This window comes from Phocoena phocoena, chromosome 2 (genome assembly GCF_963924675.1).
Source record: "Phocoena phocoena chromosome 2, mPhoPho1.1, whole genome shotgun sequence".
Taxonomy (NCBI): Eukaryota; Metazoa; Chordata; class Mammalia; order Artiodactyla; family Phocoenidae; genus Phocoena; species Phocoena phocoena.
The window spans coordinates 76,144,433-76,166,876 of record NC_089220.1 but is presented as its reverse complement, the minus strand read 5'-3'; the positions used below and the strand labels follow the sequence as shown (position 1 = coordinate 76,166,876).

General features: G+C 44.1%; 1 protein-coding gene across 2 annotated transcripts; it reads left to right on the top strand.

Moving 5' to 3' along the window:
- The first annotated feature begins 3,643 nt into the window (after positions 1–3,643).
- Positions 3,644–14,341, top strand: PNP (purine nucleoside phosphorylase). 2 transcript variants are annotated; one of them, XM_065871597.1, is made up of 6 exons: positions 3,644–3,654; positions 9,881–10,050; positions 12,367–12,470; positions 12,670–12,845; positions 12,959–13,149; positions 13,709–14,341. In XM_065871597.1, exons 1-6 carry the CDS (start codon positions 3,644–3,646, stop codon positions 13,924–13,926), a joined length of 870 nt encoding a protein of 289 aa, XP_065727669.1. In that variant the 3' UTR covers positions 13,927–14,341. The 2 variants fall into 2 exon arrangements, with proteins under 2 accessions (XP_065727669.1, XP_065727670.1); XM_065871598.1 differs by lacking the exon at positions 3,644–3,654 and adding an exon at positions 7,977–8,071.
- The last annotated feature ends 8,103 nt before the right edge of the window (positions 14,342–22,444 follow it).

Sequence of the window (22,444 nt, the reverse complement as noted above, 5' to 3'; positions counted from 1 at the left end):
CAAACCAATTTCTGGTCCTGTGAAGGCAGCTCCTATTTTCCATTGGGGAGCGTGGCGCCATCGTCAACTGTCACATGACTTTCAGGACGCCGCTGGGCCTGCAAAAACTGCACGTGACGAGAAGTTCTTCGAGCTATTGGAAGCGTGGCCCATCGCGCTACCTCCAGACCAGGAGGTGGGGCAGGGCTGCTTCAGCTCACTGGTGTTTCAGGCAGCCGCCAGTCCTCTGTTAGTCGCCCAGAGCGGGCGCATAGTCATTGCTCCTCATTAGTCCAAAAACATCACTAAAAGATTTTTCTACTCTTTGAGGTTATAATTGGCCTCTCATTGGCTGGAGGCTTCCCTTCCCTGGTCCTGCGATCCTTGGAGCGCAACTTTATTGGCCCGAACTTAGAGCCAGAACCTGGAGGCGTGGCTCAATGAGCTGCAGTGAAAGCGTGAGGGAGTTTGGGCTGTTCTAAGCACCGGGAGTAGGAACGGTAGGCAATAGTTAGCCACTCTACTCAAAGGAATACCTGTAAAAAGTGAGGGTGAAGATGTGCCAGAAGGAAATGAATTAAAACGTTAAGATTTTCACCCCAGGCTTTCTCACTGAATTCACTTCTGGAACAGGACACAAGACCGGCTTCTCCAGGAAGCTGCCTTGCAGATCTCACCCTCCCACCATCCCTGGTTAAATTATGAAAGCATCTTTGTATGAGTCTGTCTCTATCGCTGCAGGGATGTCTCATCATTTTACTCAATTTTGTGACCCCCAATTATAAACATATATGTATGATAAGAGTTTTTTGACTGAGTTACCAATCAAGTTCAAAGAGATTTTAGTTACCTTATATGGCATAACAGTCTTTAGACTTGTCTCTGCTTTGCCCCCAGCCAGGAGACTGCTAATGGAGGTTTTTCTGACAAGTATCGGAAAAGATCTTAAGCAGCTCAAACATTTAAACATACAACCAGGACTTCCCAGGTGGCGCAGTGGTTAAGAATCCGCCTGCCAATGCAGGGGACATGGGTTCAATCCCTGGCTCGCGAAGATTCCCACCTGCCGCGGAGCAACTAAGCCCGTGTGCCACAACTACCGAGCCCACGTGCCACAACTAGTGAAGCCTGTGTGCCTCGAGCCCGTGCTTCGTAACAAGAGAAACCACCGCAGCGGGAAGCCTGCACACCACAACAGAGTAGCCTCTGCTCACCGCGACTAGAGAAAGCCTCCGCGCAACAACGAAGACCCAAGGGAGCCAAAAATAAAGTAAAATAAATCAAATTTTAAAAAATTTAAAACAAAACAAAACATGAACATACTCCAAGCTACAAAAATCCCCAATATCCTCCTCCCCCAGCTAATATGAATGACTGCTACTTCATTTTTTTTTATTCTTTGGTACGCGGGCCTCTCAATGTTGTGGCCTCTTCCGTTGCGGAGCACAGGCTCCGGACACGCAGGCTCAGCGGCCATGGCTCACGGGCCCAGCTGCTCCGCGGCATGTGGGATCTCTTCGGACCGGGGCACGAACCCGTGTCCCCTGCATCTGTAGGCAGACTCGCAACCACTGCGCCACCAGGGAAGCCCTGACTGCTACTTCTTTACGTATTAGAGCTTAGCCTCTATCTGGTCTTCTCTCCTAGACAAAATGTATTAGATACCCAATCATAGAATTACTCTACTTCCTGACAGCATTCAATCCAGAGCAAAATCCCATTTCCTTAAACACTTTCAAAATCTCTTAACACAAGCCCATTTCTATAATAAGTTCTTTCTAGCACCCTGTTAACTGACAACATCTCAGTTTTTCATGGCTTGTTCTTTCCCCTCACCGTACCAAGTCGAGGTCTTCTGACTTATGGTTCTTTTTTTTTTGGCCGCATTGTGCAGCATGTGGGATCTTAGTTCCCCAACCAGGGATTGAACCTGTGCTCCCTGCATTGGGAGCGTGGAGTCTTAACCACTGGACCACCAGGGAAGTCCCTGACTTATGATTTAATGCTTTTGCACGCACATCATCTACTAGGCATATAGAAAATGCAGAAGTGCAGAGGTGGCAGAATGCATGGTATCTGGGATGGAGGCCTTTTGATGCTCAATACCTGGCACAAAGAAGTTGCCAGATAAATGACTATTAAACTAATTAATTAATTACCTTAAGCCCTATCTTGAGGGAAATTTGTGTACTGAGCAATACCGTCAGCTGTAGTCCCAAGCTGGGTGGATATTCAGCTGGGACACTCCAGTGTGGCTGGTATCAGTTTATGGCTGGCATTTGTTCTGATTGGTTGGCTCCTGTACTATACAGGTAAATAATTTCAATGTTACCCCTGGTACCAGGTATCTTACTTATGGGATGGGGGCTTCTCACATAGACTGAGAAAAATCAGGCTATGGAGGTACATTTGTTTGCTAGGACTGCCATAATAAAATATCACGGACTGGGTGGCTTAAACAACAGAAATTTATTTTCTCACAGTTCTGGAGCCTTGAAGCCCAAGATCAAGGTGTCAGCAGGCCTCTGCCTTTGGTTTGCAGATAACCACCTTCTCCACTGTGTCCTCACAGGGCCTTTTCCCTCTGAGCACACATCCCTGCTGTCTCTTCCTCTTCTTATAAGGAATTAGGGCCCCTTGTGACCTCATTTAACCTAATTATCTCTTTAAAGACCCTATCTCCAAATATAGTCACTTTGGGGCTAAGGGATTAGGGCTTCAACATGTGAGTTTTGAGATAGTCCCTAAGAGTCCATAACAGGAGGATATAAAGAAAGACACTGCAAAGATTTGGAAGGTTTTTTTCTTCAGGCTTCCAACCAAGTGGTAACTATCACACGGTGTAGATGGCAGAGAATGGGGCTGGAGGCATCTGCTGGGCTTCTGCCACCCAGGGTCCCAATTTGATTTCTCTTTCCACTTACCCTATTTCTTCTTTACCCTTTCCTGAGGTGGTAGTTTGCCACCTGTGTGAAACCAACACAGTCCCTTACTCCATTTCCAGGGCAAAGAATGTTTCTGGTAATGTGCAGAGTGAATTAACCAAGATGAGGTGTAGTATGGGCAGTTGGATGGAGTGGGGTAGGGTGTGGTCTAGTTTTAAGGGGTTATTTCTCTTTATCACTCTACACTTTTGTTCCCTTCTGTTTTATGTCCTTTCCATGCCCCAGTGCTTTGCCCCTTCCTTTAGGGTGTAGTCAGCTTCTCTATCTGGGGATTGATCTGTTAGGTCAGTCTGTTTATCTTCACTCTGTTCCTGCACTGAATGAGGCACAAATAGGGATCTCACACAGAGAAGAGAAATGAAAGTGATCCTTTTACGGGGAGGTGGAGGGAGTGGGGGTGGGGCGGGAGGAACTAAACTAAAATAACATTTTAGTTTCAGGAATTGGAGAAAATGGAAGGTCAAAGATTCTTGGTGATGGTGGGGTAGGTATTTAAATAGGAGAACAACTATCTTGTGGTCTAGAGAGAATGAGAAATTTCAGTTGAGAGGGCAGGAATAAAATAGGTTTCCTGCCTAAAAAGTCCTAAGAGGCTGAGCCTCCTTCTATAAAAGTTGCCATTAGGAGTCACTATCTCGAGATATCTTCCCACTCCATAAGCCAATACTTAGTGACTTAGAAACTACCACTTCCATTCTTCAGTTTCCTTGATATTGAGCATGGAAGATGGGTGTGTTACTGCATGTGTGCCTGGACATGGGAGTACCTCAGAACTTCAAAGAGGGGTGAGAAGAAGATAGAAAAAGAGTAATAAGGCAGTAATGAGCTATAATCACCCTAAAGTTGATAATTGTTTGGTTCCTGACTACAGGAACCCTACAAGTACAGAATAAAACATAGCTCCAGCTTTGTAAAATGTGGAGACTGGGGAGCAGTGACTAGAAAAGGTAAGAATAGTGTTGTGCACTATTCTCTCTGTAATGATTGAAATGTTTCTGTGCTTTGCAATGTGGTAGCCACTAGCCACATGTAGCTTTTGAGCAGTTTAAATGTGGTTAGTATAACTAAGAACTGAATTTTTACTTTTTATTTTATCTTTTAATTTTATTAAATTGAAATAGCCATATTTGGCTAGTGGCTTCTGTTTTAAACAATGCAGGATTAGAGTTGCTGTTGATGGGCTGGGCGTACCTCTAGTTTTTGTTCTGATCCAATTCATGGTTAGGTGGGTCTAGAGAAATCAAAAAGAAAAAGAGACAAAGGGGAAAAATAATAATAGTCAATATTTACTGTGTACTTACTATAATTCCAGGCACTTATCTAAACATTTAACTGGCATTTTATATAATCCTTGCAACAAGAGTAAGTACTATTATTATCACCATTTTACAGATGAGAAAACTGAGGCATAATGAGATTTTTTTTTTTTACTTGCTTTGGATCACAAGCTGGTAGGTAACGGGTGGAGATGGAATTCATTCACAGGTAGTTTGATTAGAGTCCACTCATTTACACTACACAGATTCAGGAATGAGGTGGCAAGGAGTGCCTGGGGCCATAGTTCCCAAACTCTGTGCCAAAGGGCAAATTCACAGGAGTACTGTGGGATATTTAAATTTTTTTAAGGGAAACACAGCAATATTTGACATCTCTTGTATATTATGAGAACTGCTAGCTCAAGGTAGTTCACAATTTGAACATTAGATTGTGCTACATTGGGACTTCCCTGGTGGCACAGGGGACATGGGTTGGAGCCCTGCTCTGGGAAGACCCCACATGCTGCGGAGCAGCAAAGCCTGTGCGCCACAACTACTGAGCCCACGTGCCACAACCACGGAAGCCCAAGCACCTAGAACCCGTGCCCCGCAACGAGAGAAGCCACCGCAATGGGAAGCCCACGCACCTCAAGGAAGAGTAGCCCCAGCTCACTGCAACTAGAGAAAGCCCACGCGCAGCAACGAAGACCCAATGCAGCCAAAAATAAATAAATAAATTTATAAAAAATAAAAAAAGACTTGCTACATTCCTTTGATGACAAAATATCTTTGCAAAGCTGGCTTTTAGGAGGTCGTCTGATAAAAAAGTAAGTACTGTGTGGAAATCAGCCCAGAACAGGAAATGTGGGTAGTAGTGCTGGACTGCAAGGTTTGAGAAGTTGGGCAGTGCCCAACAGGCACACACATTCCATTAGTAACTATTTGTGCTTATTTAAGAAAAAAACAAAAAATATTTTTTCTTTCAACTTGTCTGTATTATTTTTTCAAATGGTTACTAAGATGTTAGGCACCAGCTACCTAAAAAGCAAAACTCTTAGGTATTTCTTTGGACCTAGGGATGCTGTGAAAAAATTTCTGAGCTCCTAAGTGCCCTATAAATTAAGAAACTGGGAACCTCTGGACTGGGGTATTGCAAAGAGATCAAAATGGACTATGGACGCTTGGCTTGAGATGGCCTAAAGAGAAATAATAGACATTTAGTGGACATTTCATATATATGATCATTAAGTATTTTACACACACACACACACATATACAGACACACACAGAACGCCTAAATCTGTACCCTTTAAAGGTAAAAATCCTGTGAGGAAAGCAATGAGAGATGCAAACAAACCAAGGTTAGAGGTAGGATGGGACCCAAGGGCTTGATGCAATCTGGAACCTGGGCCCTTCTGTTGGATAGACCACTAAGATGTGTCCTGAGGAGGCCTGCTAGGCCTCATAGGGTAACTCAAAGGGCCACTGGTGAATCCGAGATTAAAAAGATTGGGGGTCCAAATGATTGTTCAGAAGCTTGGTTGCTGACCTTGAATTCAGAATAAAGTATATTGTATGGTTCTGAAGGTTATATGATCCTGGCCAAGGTGCAGTCTGGTAACCTGTCCTTGCCTGTCATATAGCAGTACATTTCTTTGGTGCCCAGAATGTTTATATATTCTGTATGTTCCTCCCTACATGACATAGGAGAAACACTACAGAAGATTGAGCCTTGTCCCTCAGTTTTCCTTTTGTAGATATATTGAAGATCATCTACACTTACTTTAGACAGAGTCCATTAAAATTAATTAAGGGAATTCCCTGGTGGTCCAGTGGTTAGGACTTAGTGGTTTCACTGACGAGAGTCAGGGAACTAGAATCCCACAAGCCTCCCCGCAAGGCCAAAAAAAAAAAAAATTAATTAAGTTTGTGCTTTCTTAGATGTAATTATGTTCTACTCTTGTTTTTTGTGTAAACTTGATTGGATTTGAGGTGTTTAAAAAGGAATTTTCAGGGCTTCCCTGGTGGTGCAGTGGTTGGGAGTCCGCCTACTGATGCAGGGGATGCCGGTTCGTGCCCCGGTCCGAGAGGATCCCACATGCCCCGGAGCGGCTGGGCCTGTGAGCCATGGCCACTGGGTCTGCGCGTCGGGAGCCTGTGCTCCGTGGCGGAAGAGGCCACAGCAGTGAGAGGCCCGCGTACCGCAAAAAACTTTCAGCAATCAAATATTGATACATATTACCCTTGGGCTGATTTTTACTTATGACTGAACTTACCCATCATTCAAAATCATGCTTTCAGTGTCTCAATTGTACAGAGTTACATTACTAAGGTGAAACTTTACCTTTAGCTCACCCTATTGTTACCTTTGCTAAAATTACTGGATGAATAAGGATAATAATAATAATCCAATAATGACAGTAGAATAAACCGTTCATTTGGCACTGTCCTCAGTTCTTTATATATGTTATTTTTGTGTTTACATATATTGTCATTACTCTTGTGTCCCTAACACTAGAACAGTTCTGGTACATAGTTGATGCTCAATAAGTATTTGTTACATGAATGAGATAGAAACGGGGCTGGGAAACAGTGGTTTGGGTCATGGTGTTGGCTAACACAGCAAGCAGGAAAGGTTAGAGTTCAGGAGGGTGGAAATAGGTGGAGGATTCCAATAGCTAAGCAAGGACAATTTGTGATTTGATGTGAATTTGGTTAAAATTATAAAAGTGGAGGCAGAAAATAGCTAAATTCTTACAAAGACATTATGCTGCGTAGTTCTGTTACAGGAATTTTCATTTTGGGGAAGAATCCTTCTGTAATTATCTGAATTCCTTGGATCGAGTATGAGTATCGTGTAAATCAAGGGTCTGTCTGCATTTCCCCTTCCCATCCCCACCCTATCACCATCCTTTGTCTGTATCAAGGATCCAGGAATTGTGTGTGTGTGTTTTCCAATAAAACTTTATTATAGGTTACAATTCTTTGTAAATACTACTGTTTCTTATTTATATAACAATTTTTTTAGATATCCATAATAATGAGTAAAGAATGTATGGAAGTAAGTATTCTATGAATAACTTATAATTTGGGGAATACTGGGAAATTCCTGGAAATTCCTACTTCTCATTCCCAAATCCCAAAGCTTAATATCTATAGGGAATTTGGAAACACCTGGAGAAGGGGATTTGCTGCATCCTCCTGCGAGGATCCTGGGATACTTACCCGAAGAAATTTGTCTTCTCCTCCTCCGGGCCTGGATTTAGACCCCTTATGTGTTCTCCCATATCCTGTAACCTCCAGAGCAGCATTATTGCTAGAGTCGACCCTTTTTCCTTTGCCCAGGAAGCAACTCAAACACAGGCTCACTTAATTTTATTCTGGATTTGCACCACGTAAGGTTTAAATTTTTCTCTGTTCAAATATCTCATGATTTGCTGTAGACACAACCAGGAATGGGGTTTCAGGTAGATGGTTCGGGGTCTCTCCTCCCGACTCCTACCCTCTTCCCTCATAGGCTTCCGTGCCGGAAACTCCGGACCTGCAGTTAGAAATGGGTGCAGCGGCGAAATGCTGGATGCTCCTACCCCTCCCCCGCGGTGGGTAGGGTGAGGATCAAGAAAGGTACTGCAGCTGGGAAGACCTCAGATTAGGTTGACACCCTAGCCTCCGGCGATTGAGTCGGGGCGTGTCACCATGGAGACGGGGCCAGCCGCGTACTCGCCTGCCATTGGCTGGGACTCCTGAGCTGGGGATATAAGCCAGCGCGTTGCAAACAACGCGCTGTGTGGATCGTACCCGGTGACTGGCTGTAGCTCAGCTCAGTGGAGTAGGTCTGAGCGGAGAAGGGCAAACTGATCGAGAGGGCGTCGGCGGGACCATGGACGACGGGTGAGGCGGGCACCAGGCCCAGGGAACCCCGTAGGCCCCTGGGGAGGGGAAATGGCTGTCATCGAGAACTGGAAACCCAGTACTCTGGGCCCCGAGAAGGCCAGGAGAGGGAACGAGTGCCCCGGGGATGCAGAGAGGCCTGGCTCGGAGCCCAGTATCAGGGGCAAAGCGGCAGAGCAGTGGGGCGGCCAGCGCTGGCAGGGGCGCGCGCGGGAATCGAGTAGGGGTGGCGCCACCAGAGCAGGAAGGGGACAGGTTAGTAGACCGTAGACGACTCGCCAAAGAAGCCGGTGTGTGTGCGTGCACGCACGCGTTGCGATGTGAATGTAGAGGGAGCGTACTCCCCCACCCACATACAGAGAAGAGGTCTTTTCAACCCACGTGCTCGTCACAGATTCCCATTCTAGAGTCTAGGTAAAGCCGCGAGGTACTTTTGGCGCCCATATCTAGAGTTCCTCCTTCAGAGGAGAGATTGCTCACGTCCCTCGACAACGCCTCTCTTTCCTCCAAGGTGGAGTTTCAATTAAGTTGGGGATGTCGTCTCCAAGGAGAGAAGGAAATTCTTAATCACTGAATTGAGCAACAGATCCTGCCTACTCCCCCCACTTCACCTTTGAAAACGCTTATTTCGGCTTTGGTCCTTGAAGTCCCAGCCCAAGTCTCCAGCAGTAGGGATCAAAGTGGCTTTTGGGTGCCCAGGGATTCAGGGCATTCTTGGGAGACTGCTGGCCAATGAGGAAGTCCTGTAAGCTGTGGCTAGATGTGCTGGGTGGCCAGGGCTTCACACATATTTCATTTCCTTGGCACCTGTTGGGGAAGCTATTTGATTCACTTTTACCATCTCACTGCTTCTCTCTTCATCATTCTATGACCCCGGTTCTATTGCCCCAACCCGGTCCCTTACCCAGCTACTTCCCTGAGGGTAGCCCGGTGTATTGTAAAGGCAGCACTTTTGAAGAAAGAGGTTTCCTCTGGAGGCTTGGTTAGTTGTGTTCAGCTCTGTCACACCTCAGTCGTCGTTTCCTCCCCTGCCCCGTCCCTTCTTGTTTTTTCCAACTAGGTATGAGAGAATTGGACTGGAATTGTGAGAAAAATTCCCAGTTGATTCTTGGGGATGTCTGGGTTCTGCATAAGCGTATGCCTTTAGGTCTCTGAAGGGCAAAGGACCTTGGACCTTGATGAAGAGAAGGAAAGATGGGAGAAGGCAGGGAGGAAACACGGACAGGGGGGGAAAGTTGTAAAAGAGGTTCAGGTGCTGTGGACCTGAACCATGATTTATGGAGTCAAAGGTCTTTGGAGCTTGTTAGTAAATTTTAAATTCATTTTCAAACTGAGCCTGTTAGATAAGTGAGGCCGATTACATTCCCTTGCTTTACATTAGAGGAAAGAATTTGAAGCACAAGTTACTTGCCTAAAAAAGACAAAATTGGGACTAGAATCCCTGTTGAGTTCTGCTTCCTCAAGACTAGAATTCTGAAACCTGGTTTTTGAATCAGAATTACCTGAGGCACTTTTGTAAGAAATAGCGATTCTGGGGTCTCTCCCCATTCTGTAGGGGTGGGCTCCAGAGTCTAGTTTTCACAAGCAGCTGCTGAGAAACTTATGCAGTCAGTTCTGCTCCAGCCGTTGACAATCAAAATTGTGGCCTGGGTTTGCTTTTTTGTGCAGTGGCTTGTCTAGCTCCTTGGCCAACTTCTCTGTCCCCTGTCACCTTGGTACCTCAGTCAGCCTTTGTACGCTGAAGGTCATTAGTTTATGATACCCTTGGGATGGAAGTGAAACTCACCTTGGTTTTCCTTTTTTTCCTAGATTCAAGTATGAAGATTATCAGAACACTGCAAAATGGCTTTTGTCTCACACCAAACACCGACCTCAAGTGGCGGTGATCTGTGGTTCTGGGTTAGGAGGTCTGAGTGACAGATTAACTCAGGCCCAGATCTTTGACTACAGTGAAATACCGAACTTTCCCAAAAGTACAGGTGCTGGCAAGGGGGAGGAGGGATAGGACTGAGGGATATTGATGTGATTCTGATGGGAGGGCGATGCTTCTACACCCTGGCTATCCTCTATAGCATTTGACTAGAGATAACTGTTGTAACAGAGGGAAAAACCCACCAAGAATCAGAATGACTTTAGAAGGAAATTCCCCCAGTAGAAATGTTTTAGTAGGGCATGTTTATGTCAATGTTACTGTATGATGACATATTTCCTGTGCTTTAATGACTCAGCTCCCTAAAGCTCTACAACACTTCCCCTGCACACTCTTTCCCCATACACACTATGGTCACCATATCCTCATACACCTCTCTCATTTCTTTCAGTCTATAGCCTAAGTGGAAAGAGCAGTGCCTGTAAGCTCCCAGACAAAGTCAGGCCTTCCCTGTCCCATGTGTTCCTGCCATTCCCAATCTCCCCAGCTCTAACTCCAGTCCTAGGGTAAGGCACACACTGGTGCACAGCAACAAATGAACACACAGACTGCCACGTTCTTGCAGACAAATACCCAGGTGATACATGAATACACAAGACTTGATTCACACTGACCCTTTGGAGGGGGAAAGGGCCCCCTATGCACAGTGGAGTTCTGAGGATAGTGTATCCAGCATCCTAATAGCAGCCAAAAGCTCTAAGGCTGGGCTTCCGTGGTGGTCCAGTGGCTAAGACTCCACACTTCCACTGCAACGGCGTGGGTTCAGTCCCTGGTCGGGGAAGTTCCGCATGCTGAGGATGAGGCTTAGAGAAGGGCCAGGTAAAATAGGGCCAAGTAAAGGGCAAGAGTAGTTTATTTGGTTTACTTATTAATTTCTCAGATAACTAACTTCTGTTGGTTTATTTATTAATTTTTCAGATTCTACTTTCCTTCCTCTTTCCCTGGAGAGTTAAGAGTTTTAACAGATATTTTTCATGCCCTTTGGAGCAAGACTGGGAGACCAGAGCAGGGAGGTGGGGATGGGGTTGGAGAAGGAAATATTAAAAAGTGAGAGAAGGGAGTGCAAAGTTTTCTAAGAGAGATAGTAGTGACTGGCTCCACCTGCCACTCCTACCTGCAGTGAGAAGGGCACTGCACTGAGTGGATTAATTTTTTAAAACTTTACCAATTTACTTTTTATACTTTATTTGGGTTTCCCTAACTGTGTCACCTCTGCTCTACTACTGGCAATTTTTTAAAAAATAAATTTATTTATTTATTGGCTGTGTCAGGTCTTTGTTGCTGCGTGTGGGCTTCGTCTCAGTGTGCCGGCTTCTCATTGCGGTGGCTTCTCTTGTTGCGGAGCACGGGCTCTAGGCGCACGGGCTTCAGTAGTTGTGGCGCGTGGGCTCAGTAGTTGTGGCTCGCGGGCTCTAGAGCGCAGACTCAGTAGTTGTGGCTCGCGGGCTCTAGAGTGCAGGCTCAGTAGCTGTGGCTCACGGGCTTAGCTGCTCCGTGGCGTGTGGGATCTTCCTGGACCAGGGCTTGAACCCATGTCCCCTGCATTGGCAGGCGGATTCTTAACCACTGCGCCATCAGGGAAGCCCTGTAATTTTTTTATAAGCTCCTCAATCTCTGAGTATCCCTCAACTCTCCCTCTTTGTTTTGGTCCCTCTCCCAGACCATCCATTCTCTAAGGGATAGGTTAGCCATGTCCATTAAAGGAGAAATGTTAGATGAGAGAAATGGTAATAATGGTTACTGTGTCTGTGTGGAGAGTTATCTTTGCACTCCCATGCCCCTGCATGCCCCATTCAGGGTACGTATTCCCACAGGATTGTTTTGTGGGTCACAAAGGAGACTTGTATGGGTCCAACCTCAGCCCCTTTCCTTGTTCCTAGCCTCCTTAGGAAGCTAGAATATACCATGAGCTCCCTCTCAGGAGGGAGGAAGCATATAGTTTAGTTAGGGTAGTAAGGATACAGATTTTGAGAGTTTTGGAAATTTTGGAAAAGAGGTCTATAATTACGACACTCACTGCATTCATTATTACTCACTTATTCTATTTTTTATTCTTTTATTCTCTTACAGTATGGCTTTCTCATTCTTTTGAAATTTCTTTAAAAAGAAACTGATGTGTGTTCACATTGAACATCCTCACCCCCATAGCTCTAATCTCAGGATGTACTTATATCTAAGTTTATGATTAATTTCTATCTCCCCCACCAGACTTAAACTTTCTGAGAGTGGAGATGATAATGTTTTCTTTTGATTAAGTATACCCTCACCTGTTGAGCACAGTGAGTTGGCTCAGAGTAGGTACTCAGTGGATATGTGTTGTATGAAAGCATCTGTCCATGCATTTCCCTTTCTTTTTTGTGTACAGTGCCAGGTCATGCTGGCCGACTGGTGTTTGGGATCTTGAATGGCAGAGGCTGTGTGATGATGCAGGGCAGGTTCCACATGTATGAAGGCTACCCGCTCTGGAAGGTAAATCAGGGACACAAACCTGATTGGGTCTGGACGAAGGGGGAGAGAGCTCTCCTATTTTATTACCTAACTTCCCCGGGCAAAGTAGATTTTTGGTCCCCTTCTTTCTCGTCTTTTATGCTGTATCATGTTTATCTGCATGGGTGGATTGGTGACATTTTAAAGAACACTCTCTGATCTTTTATCTTTTGCTTCTAAGGTGACATTCCCAGTGAGGGTTTTCCATCTTCTGGGTGTGGACACTCTAGTGGTCACCAATGCAGCTGGAGGGCTCAACCCCGAGTTTGAGGTTGGAGATATCATGCTGATCCGCGATCACATCAATCTACCTGGTTTCTGCGGTGAGAACCCTCTCAGAGGGCCCAATGATGAAAGGTAGCTATCCTGCTCCTCTTTGTATAGATGGGTAGGCTCTAAGGACTTGTCTGGGAGTTGGGAGAGAGCTTACTCTATTCCATTAATCTGAGATAATCTAACCTGTGCCCTAGGTTTGGAGTTCGTTTCCCTGCCATGTCTGATGCCTACGACCGGGATATGAGGCAGAAGGCTCACAGTACCTGGAAACAAATGGGAGAGCAGAGAGAGTTACAGGAAGGAACCTATGTGATGGTGGCAGGCCCCAGCTTTGAGACTGTGGCAGAGTGTCGTCTGCTGCAGAAGCTGGGGGCAGATGCTGTTGGTGAGGAGGGGAACTTGGCTGGAGGCTTGAAGAGGGAGGGTTCTGGTAAAATAAGATGGAAAAGAGAAAAAGATTGTAGACCTAGATGATAAACTGAAAGAGGGCCTGACTTAAGGGAAGATTGAATTAAACTGACTTGAAAGGTGGTGGAAGGTTTGCATCGTAGCCATCAACTCACCACCCACCACCAAGGGCTCTAACCACTGTAATGCTAATGACCGGTCCATAATTTGATGACTGTTTCTGATTATTTTAACAAATATCATTATAGCCACCTTCTATACCCTTTGGCTGGAAGATAGAATTGCATCATTAGAACTGACTTTAGAATGACCACAAACAGAAATTTCTATTTATAAGAGATGTGCAAGGCCCTCTGAGGCCCGACTCTTTTAGGCAATACAGAACAGCCTAAGCTTGACACGAATTTAGCTGCTGCTTTGGATGTTTTCTTGATGCTAAATTGTCAACGAGGTGATTAATGGAGGTGAGGCTAAAGGGCGAGGAAAAGAGTCATTTGCGGATCCTGACAGTTGGTTTCCCTCTTTCTCCACATCAGGCATGAGCACAGTACCAGAAGTTATAGTTGCAAGGCACTGTGGACTTCGAGTCTTTGGCTTCTCCCTCATCACTAACAAGGTCATCTTGGATTATGAAAGCCAGCAGAAGGCCAATCACAAGGAAGTACTAGATGCTGGGAAGCAAGTTGCGCAGAAATTGGAGCAATTTGTCTCCATTCTTATGGCTAGCATTCCACTGCCTGACAATGCCAGTTAACCAGCCCTGGAGTGGTCTGGCATCTCCCTTCTGGGATCCAAGGAGCTACTACCTACTTTGGCCTCTTGCTGGAGTCACGTGCCTCTGCCCTTAGGTAGTGGCAGAAAGGAGTGTCACCTGCCCTGCTTCTCCCACCAGACCTTTCTGATACAGAGTGCTCTTCTGCTCAGCTGTCATCACAAAATGATTTCCACCCCTATTCCTCTTAAAGAGCCCAAGCCCTACCACACATCCAGGGATTTGACTTGGGGCTGTCGAACTCAGCCTAGTAGCTACTGCTAGCTTTTTGAGATGATCCTCTTACATTCCTGGGGGCTCAGCTCTGCTCCTCAAAGCACTGGAGACCACACAAGGAACAGCCTCTTCCTTTTGGAGTTTTATACTATCATATTTTGAGAATAAAGAGAAAGATGAAATAATTTCTTTATTTTTGTGTAATTTGGGATAAGGGTGGGGCACAGGCCAAGACTGGCATGAAACCAATCACGAGACCACATGTCTTGTGGTTTGACTCTCTGCCTCTCAGACAGCTAAGAATTGAGGTAGATGGTATGTGAATGCAGGAAAGGATGGAGGAAAGGCAAAGAGGTGAAAGACAGTGTTAGAAGATAAGGAAGGACTGTGCATGATGGCCACTTCCCTCAGATCAGTCTTGCCCCTGTCCTTTGGCTTTCTGGTTGTTTCTCTCTGTCAGCTCTCATGAATATCCGAATTCGTTCACTGATCTCAGCTTATGTTCCATAGTTGCCACATCCTTGGTAAGCCCTAATTGTATTTCTTGTTGGTTTCCTTCAATTCCGCCCCCCCCACCGCCGCCGCTAACCTCTGCCATAGTTCGTGACACCCATACATTCTGTCACTCCATTCCGACAGTGCAGTGGCAAATACCCCTTTCTCTGCTGCCGGCAGCTCCACTGCTGGTTAGCGTCCTGCCAGCCCCTGTGAAGTTGACTCATACTCTGGCCTCTTCTCTTGGAGCACTTCCTTGCCTCCTATTGCTTTCTTTCTGGGTGTTAGTTTTCCTTTTCACCATTCTTGGTCAGAACCTCCCTGTGACAGGAGCCTAGGCATTACCTTTTTTTGGCCCATTGCACTGCTGGCGCTTATCAACTTGCATTCAGCTGGCTGGCACGTTTGAAAATCATACTATCCCCACCCCCTCAGTTCTGTTTGCCTTTTGACAGCGGGTAGAGCTGGATGACTCTACAACAGTGGTAACATTTCAGTTAGTAGTATAACATGGAAGAGGTGGGATTCCCTGGTGGAGCAGTGGTTGAGAATCCGTCTGCCGATGTAGGGGACGCTGGTTCGTGCCCTAGTCCGGGAAGATCCCACGTGCCGCGGAGCGGCTGAGCCTGCGCGTCCGGAGCCTGTGCTCCTCAACAGTGACAGGCCTCTCAACAGTGAGAGGCCCGCATACCGCATAAAAAAAAACAAACAAACATGGAAGAGGCATTTTGGCAGGAAAGCTTTCGAAAACTTTCAAATCATCCTTTGTTTGCTACCTGACCTACCTAGCTGAGCCCAGCACAAAGAAAAAGTATCCTGAAGTGGCCCTGTAACTACTCTTCTTTTCATTCGTTCTTTGTACCTTCATCCACCTCTAAAACCCTACCTGGCAATCTGCTAGCGTCTGTCATTTGTCTCTGAGAGAGCTGGTGTAGAGGGAAGGACTGTGCATCCTTTAGATACATATACATCACAGTAACTTGTTCATCTGATGAGATGCTTATAGACATTTTTTTAATTTATTTTTTTAATTGAAATATAGTTGTACAATATTCTATGTTATAGATGTACAATACAGTGATTCACAGTTACATTTCTTTTTAATCAAGTTATTGAATATTTCTGTATAACACTCTTAGCCTAATAAAATGTTAAATTGAGAATATAAAAATGGTCTTTCCCTCTCAAGGGCCCTACAGTCTTAACAGATACACATTTGTAAAGCTATTAATTGTTCATATAAGGCAGTATAAAATAGGTACAAGTCACATGTTATGCGAGTCCAAAGGATGAACTGATTTTAAGTATACACTGGACTTTGAGATTGGTTATTGAGAGAAAGGTTGTTTAACTTTGAGCTTAGTCTTCAAGGATGAAAGGGAGGAAGGATTTCACATCAGGGTGAGCTGAAGCACTCACAATGTTTGTGGGTCATTGTCACATCAGGTGTGACTAGAACAGAAGACATGGAGACATAGCAGATGGGTACTTGCGGGTTAGAGGAGGGCTGCATTTGGTGCTTGGCTTTCTTACCCTGGATCTGCTTCTTGGTGAGATGGATCAGGAATCAGAATGGTGTCATCTGAAAAATATGTCCCAGAGAGACTTGAGTGGAATATTTAAGGGCATTTCTAGCTTTTTAGATTTAGAAGGTATCTTGTATTTCATAATAGAATACTAGATTAATGAAGAAGATTATGCATTTGATGTCTTAATTCAAGAGTCTAATTCCTTAGATCTAAGCACAAAAATTAGGACTCACCTACTTTATACAAGTATATATTACTATATTCATGTTAGGGCATTAAATATACCCCCATGGTGACAGAAAACAAAATTATATATTCTTTATAGTACAAAGTAAGCTATGACAAGGAAAGTAGCTACAGGCAAGTAATAATCATTTTTAAAAAAATATTTATTTATTTGTCTGCTCCGAGTCTTAGTTGCGGCACACGGGATATTTAGTTACGATGTGCGGGATCTCTAGTTACGGCATGCAGGATCTAGTTCCCTGACCAGGTAGCGAACCGGGCCCCCTGCGTTGGGAGCATGGAGTCTTAACCACTGGACCACGAAGGAAGTCCCTAGTCATTTAATTATAGATAATAATTATTAATTCTAAATTCACTAGAATTCTAGTTTCAAGGTGGGTATGGGCTGGGGAGGAAAAACATGACCACACAGTGTCTTCAATATTTTTAGAAAACAGCTTTACTGAGATATAATTCACATAAAATAAAATTCATCCATTTAAAGTGTATAATTCAAAGATTTTTAGTATGTTCACAGATAAGTACAATCAGTCGTCATCAGAGTCAATTTTAGAACACTTCCATCACCTCCAAAGGAAACCTATACCTTTTAGCTGTCACTCTACACTCCACCCCCACTCCCACCCTCCCTGGCCCCAAACAACCACTAATCTACTTTCTGCTCTGTAGAGTGAACTATTTTGGGCTTTCATATGAATAGAATCATATATGGAATGATATGGACTTTGTGACTGGCTTCTTTCACTTAGCATAATGTTTTCAAGGTTCATCTAAGTTGTAACGTGTATCAGTATTTCCTTCCTTTTTTTTTTTTTTTTTTTTTTGTGGTACGTGGGCCTCTCACTGCTGTGGCCTCTCCCATTGTGGAGCACAGGCTCTGGACGCACAGGCTCGGTGGCCATGGCTCACCGGCCCAGCCGCTCCGCAGCATGTGGGATCTTCCCAGACCGGGGCACGAACCCATGTCCCCTGCATCGGCAGGCGGACTCCCAACCACTGCGCCGCCAGGGAAGCCCCTTCCTTTTTATAACCAAATAATATTCCCTTGTATGGCTACACCACATTTGGTTTATCAAGTATTTTCAGTTTCAAAATGCCAACCAACCCAGCCCAAGATGAATGTATCAATTGAGGTGAGCAAAAGAATAAAAACACAAAGTCAGAGAGATAGGTCTGGGGGGGGGCGCCTACAGAAGGGTAGTTCTCGAAAAAAAAACTCTCCAGAGGGGCCTACAGAATGCCTAAATAATGGGTTCAGTTTCTTGAGCCTCATCATATGTATCAAAACACACTTACCCCATCAAGTCATGTTCTCTTCCCTGACCCTATCATGGTCATCTCTACCTACATCAGTAATGTTACTAGGACTCCCCTGGTGGCACAGTGGTTAAGAATCTGCCTGCTAATGCAGGGGACACAGGTTCAAGCCCTGGTCCAGGAAGATCCCACATGCTGCAGAGCAACTAAGTCCATGCACCACAACTACTGAGTCTGTGCGCTAGAGCCCCCAAGCCACAACTACTGAGCTCACGTGCCACAGTTACTGAAGCCTATGCACCTAGAGCCCGTGCTCTGCAGCAAGGGAAGCCACCACAATGAGAAGCCTGCGCACCGCAACGAAAAGTAGCCTCCGCTCGCCACAACTAGAGAAAACCCGCACACAGTAACAAAGACCCAACACAGCCAAAAATAAATAAGTAAACTTATTAAAAAAAAATAATGTTACTGGGCTTCCCTGGTGGCGCAGTGGTTGAGAGTCCACCTGCCGATGCAGGGCACACGGGTTCGTGCCCCGGTCCGGGAAGATCCCACATGCCGCGGAGCAGCTGCGCCCGTGAGCCATGGCCGCTGAGCCTGCGCGTCCGGAGCCTGTTGTTCCACAACGGGAGAGGCCACAACAGTGAGAGGCCCGCGTACAGCAAAAAAACAAATGTTACTAATCATGTATTTTGTATAGAACATTGTCTTAAAAACCATAATATAAATTGGTAATAAGACAAAGTGCTTTCAGTCTAGACAGGGGACAGGATATACGCATAAAAAAGGAAAAACAAGGCTGAATTAATGGTACCCTCTATGCCTACTTTTAGTCTTTTTGTGTGTTATATTGTCATTGTTTAGAAAAATTGTTTTTGAAAGAGGAATACAATAATGTGTGAAAAGTAGTACATGCTAAGTGCCAATGATAACGTGCTACAGAGGATGGGGAATGGGTAAAGGATTGGTAGGACTCAAGTTAGGCTTTATAGGAAAGAGAGGTGAGGAGGATATAGCTGAAAGCACTACATGCAGGCCAATTCAGGAATGTCTAATTTAACAGACTGGAAAGGTTAAAATGAAGAAAGCATGAATGCGAGCAGTTGGAGATAAGGTGGAGAGGGGCTAGATTGTTTAGAGCTCTGATCTCAGGCTAAGGAGTACGAACCTTATTCTCTAGGCAAGTGGCCAGCCATTGAAGGCTTTTTAACTAAGGACTGATGGGAAAATCACACTGTAGTATTTTGATGGACTAAAGCCTAACCAGAAGCGGGGAGGCTTCTGACTTCTCCGGTGGCACAGTGGTTAAAAATCCACCTGCCAGGGCTTCCCTGGTGGCGTAGTGGTTAAGAATCCACCTGCCAATGCAGGGAACACGGGTTCGATCCCTGGTCCGGGAAGATCCCAGATTCCGCGGAGCGGCTGGGCCCGTGAGCCATGGCTGCAGAGCTTGCGCGTCCAGAGCCTGTGCTCCGCAACGGGAGAGGCCCGCGTACCACAGATAAAACAAAAAACAAAAAACATAAAGACAAGAGTGTAAGCAATTTAGAAATAAAAATATACACTTAAGTCAAATTAGTTTTCTCTTTTTTTGGGATTAAAATTTGAATAGGTGATATAATCACATAGTTAAAAAATTATGCCACAAAAAATGTATACAGTGAAAATATTCATCTCAGTTGTCTCCTCCATCTACCCTTCCTTCCCCACCCCACTAGGAATCACTTTTATTAGCTTCCTGTGCATTCTTCCAGGATTTATAAAAATATAAACAAATAAAAATACATATTTTTATTTTTTCTCCTATTATTATACACAGAAGTTAGCATGTTATACTTCTTGTTCTACACCTTGCTATTTTATTTTACCTTAATGTATCTTGGAGATCTTTTCACATCTGTTAATTATTGTGCTTACTTGATGAATTAGGTCCATGCTGTCAAGAATACATGTCTGTCACTCAAATTTTTTAGAACCAAAGGAAGAGTATGCTTGGGGTTTTTTTGGTTTTTGTTTGTTTGTTTTTAGCTATTTCCCAGTCTGAGTTGATTACTATTACAAATAGATACGAAGAGTTGCTGCCCCTTTAAAACAAGAAGGTGAAGAAGAATGGAACTGTTCCTTCCGTGCTGTGCCTTGCATCTAAATTTGATCTGGCTTAGATTTGCATTGCTCTTTCTTGTAAATAGGCCTCTGTTTTTCATAATTACATTTTGTTTCTAAGGGACGCCATTTGAATAAACACTGGCTATCTGCCTTGTTTTTCTGTTATTGTAAATTTGGATTTTAATAAAAATGGAAAATTTCCTGTCTTTAATCTTTTTGCCAGACGTTTAGCTTTAGTCTAAATTAGATTTGAAATTGCCTTTGTTCTCTTGTTTTGGGGTCGGGTCAGAGAACTCCTCCACCCCTCCATCGGGTTTTCATTTTCACTTCCATTCTGAGTTTGTTCATTTAGGAGGCTTACTTTAGCTCATTTGCAAATCACTTTTTCTCTTGTCCTCTTTCCCTTCTCTCTTTTATTCATTTTTTAAAATACCATTTTGCTTGTCAGCCAGCTATTTGATATTGGTCTTTGTCTTTGCTTTTCCTATTTTATTTTGAGCTGTTTCTACTTGAGCTTTGGCTATAATTTTATAATAAAAGATTGGTAGGAATATAGTATGACTTTATATGTAGCCTGACGTGTTCTAGTTCTATCCAGTGTTCTTTTTACCCATCAAAGACCGTCCAGGTCAATTCCAGTTCACAGTATTAATCTCCACTGTTCCCTCCAAATAATACTGTAGAGCTACTACCATTGTTAATATCCTACCCATTCCATCAAATGAAGTGTGAAAATAATTTAATTGCCATCAAGGAATATAGTTGATATTTGGCACAGTGGTTGTTGTTATTTTTAATAAATTTATTTTTTATTTATTTATGTTTGGCTGTGTTGGATCTTCGTTGCTACGTGCAGGCTTTCTCTAGTTGCGGCAAGTGGGGGCTACTCTTCATTGTGGTGTGCGGGCTTCTCATTGCAGTGGCTTCTCTTGCTGTGGATCATGGGCTCTAAGCTCACAAGCTTCAGTAGTTGCAGCACGTGCACTCAATAGTTGTGGCTCACGGGGTTAGTTGCTCCACTGCATGTGGGATCTTCCTGGACCAGGGCTCGAACCCATGTCCCCTGCACTGGCAGTTGGATTTTTAACCACTGCACCACCATGGAAGCCCACAGTGGTTGTTTCTGATATACTTGTTTTGGAGGTGGGAAGGTTCTCACTCTGGAGTTTCACTGATAGACCTGCAAGATCATGAATCTGGAGGGACAGAAGGAAGTCATTAGGTTTCCTTGGATGCTTGCTCCCCTAAATTACCCTCCTCCTTCACAAACAGATAGGAACCAACACTGTTTAAAAAAACAAATATGGAATTATGGTAAGGGTAATTTTGGATATGTTCTGCCATTCTGCCGTTCTTTATGGTGTCCAGCTTCTGAAATATTTCCTACCTACGGACTCGTTACTTCAGGATAGCTCTACATTTGGTCTAAAGGCTTGTTAGCAGGACTCCCAAAGATCTAGAAAACTGATCCTTGGTAAGGTTACACAATACTGGATTCAGGAATGTTCTCAGACCAGAATATACTAGCCTGGAGAGTCTGAGAGAGGTGCCTTAGAGAACCAAACTGTACCCTGCAATAGGATTGTACATTGTATAAACCAGAAACTTGAGGTGCTTCTACCCAAGGAGGGGCTCTGGGCATATCCACACTTGCTTAGGAGTACAAGTGGACTAGACAGAGAAATACTGTTATATTTCCATAGAGTCTAATATGACTCTCACTTACTTAAAGTTTTCAGTAATAATACACCTTCTGGTGAAGGTGCTGGAGTCAAGATGTTTGTGCTTTTTTTTAAAAAATTTTTTATTGGAGTATAGTTGATTTACAATGTTGTGTTAATTTCAGGTGTCTAGCAAAGTGAATCAGTTATACATATACATATATCCACTCTTTTTTCGATTCTTTTCCCATACAGGCCATTACAGAGTATTGAGTAGAGTTCCCTGTGCCATATGGTAGGTACTTATTGTCTATTTTATACATAGTAGTGTGTATATGTCAATCCCAGTCTCCCAATTTATCCCTCCCCACCCCCTTTCCCCCCTGGTAAGCATAAGTTTGTTTTCTAAGATGTCTGTACTTCTGTCTGAATTGAAACATTTATTCATCTCTCTGACTGAGCTGACTTTATTTTGTGCCCTTTGGATAAATAACCCTGTTTGGTTATTCAAGTGATGTTTGTGTCAGGTCTTGTCATCAGCCTTTACCCAGTATTGACATTTTTCAACAAAGGTCACTCAGATAACTATAACATTTACTTGACAACACTGTATTGCATTGATATTTGTTCATTTTTTCCACAATTATTTTGAACTATGTCCTTTTGATAATCAGATGTATTAAGGCTTATATAGAAATGCCAAGGGGTGTGTGTGTGTGTGTGTGTGTGTGTGTGTGTGTGTGTACATACATATGCATATACACATACATATATGTATGCTAAACCCCCAAATTATCAACTTATAAACTGTTGTCTGTCCATGAAAACTTGAGTGCACCTCTCAAGGCTGCTGCGCAGACAGAAAGATAAACGTGAAGAGGGTTTGTTTATCCATTTACTAACAAATGTTCTAGAGACTGGGGAAACAGAGAAGAACAAGACAATGTTCTTGCCTTCAAGGAGTTTATATTTAACTCAGGAGTCAGACGA

Coding starts and splice junctions, on each gene's coding strand:
- PNP (XM_065871597.1), top strand. Junction 10,051..12,366: donor GAACTTTCCCAAAAGTACAG/GTGCTGGCAAGG, acceptor TTTTGTGTACAG/TGCCAGGTCATGCTGGCCGA. Junction 13,150..13,708: donor GCTGGGGGCAGATGCTGTTG/GTGAGGAGGGGA, acceptor TCTCCACATCAG/GCATGAGCACAGTACCAGAA.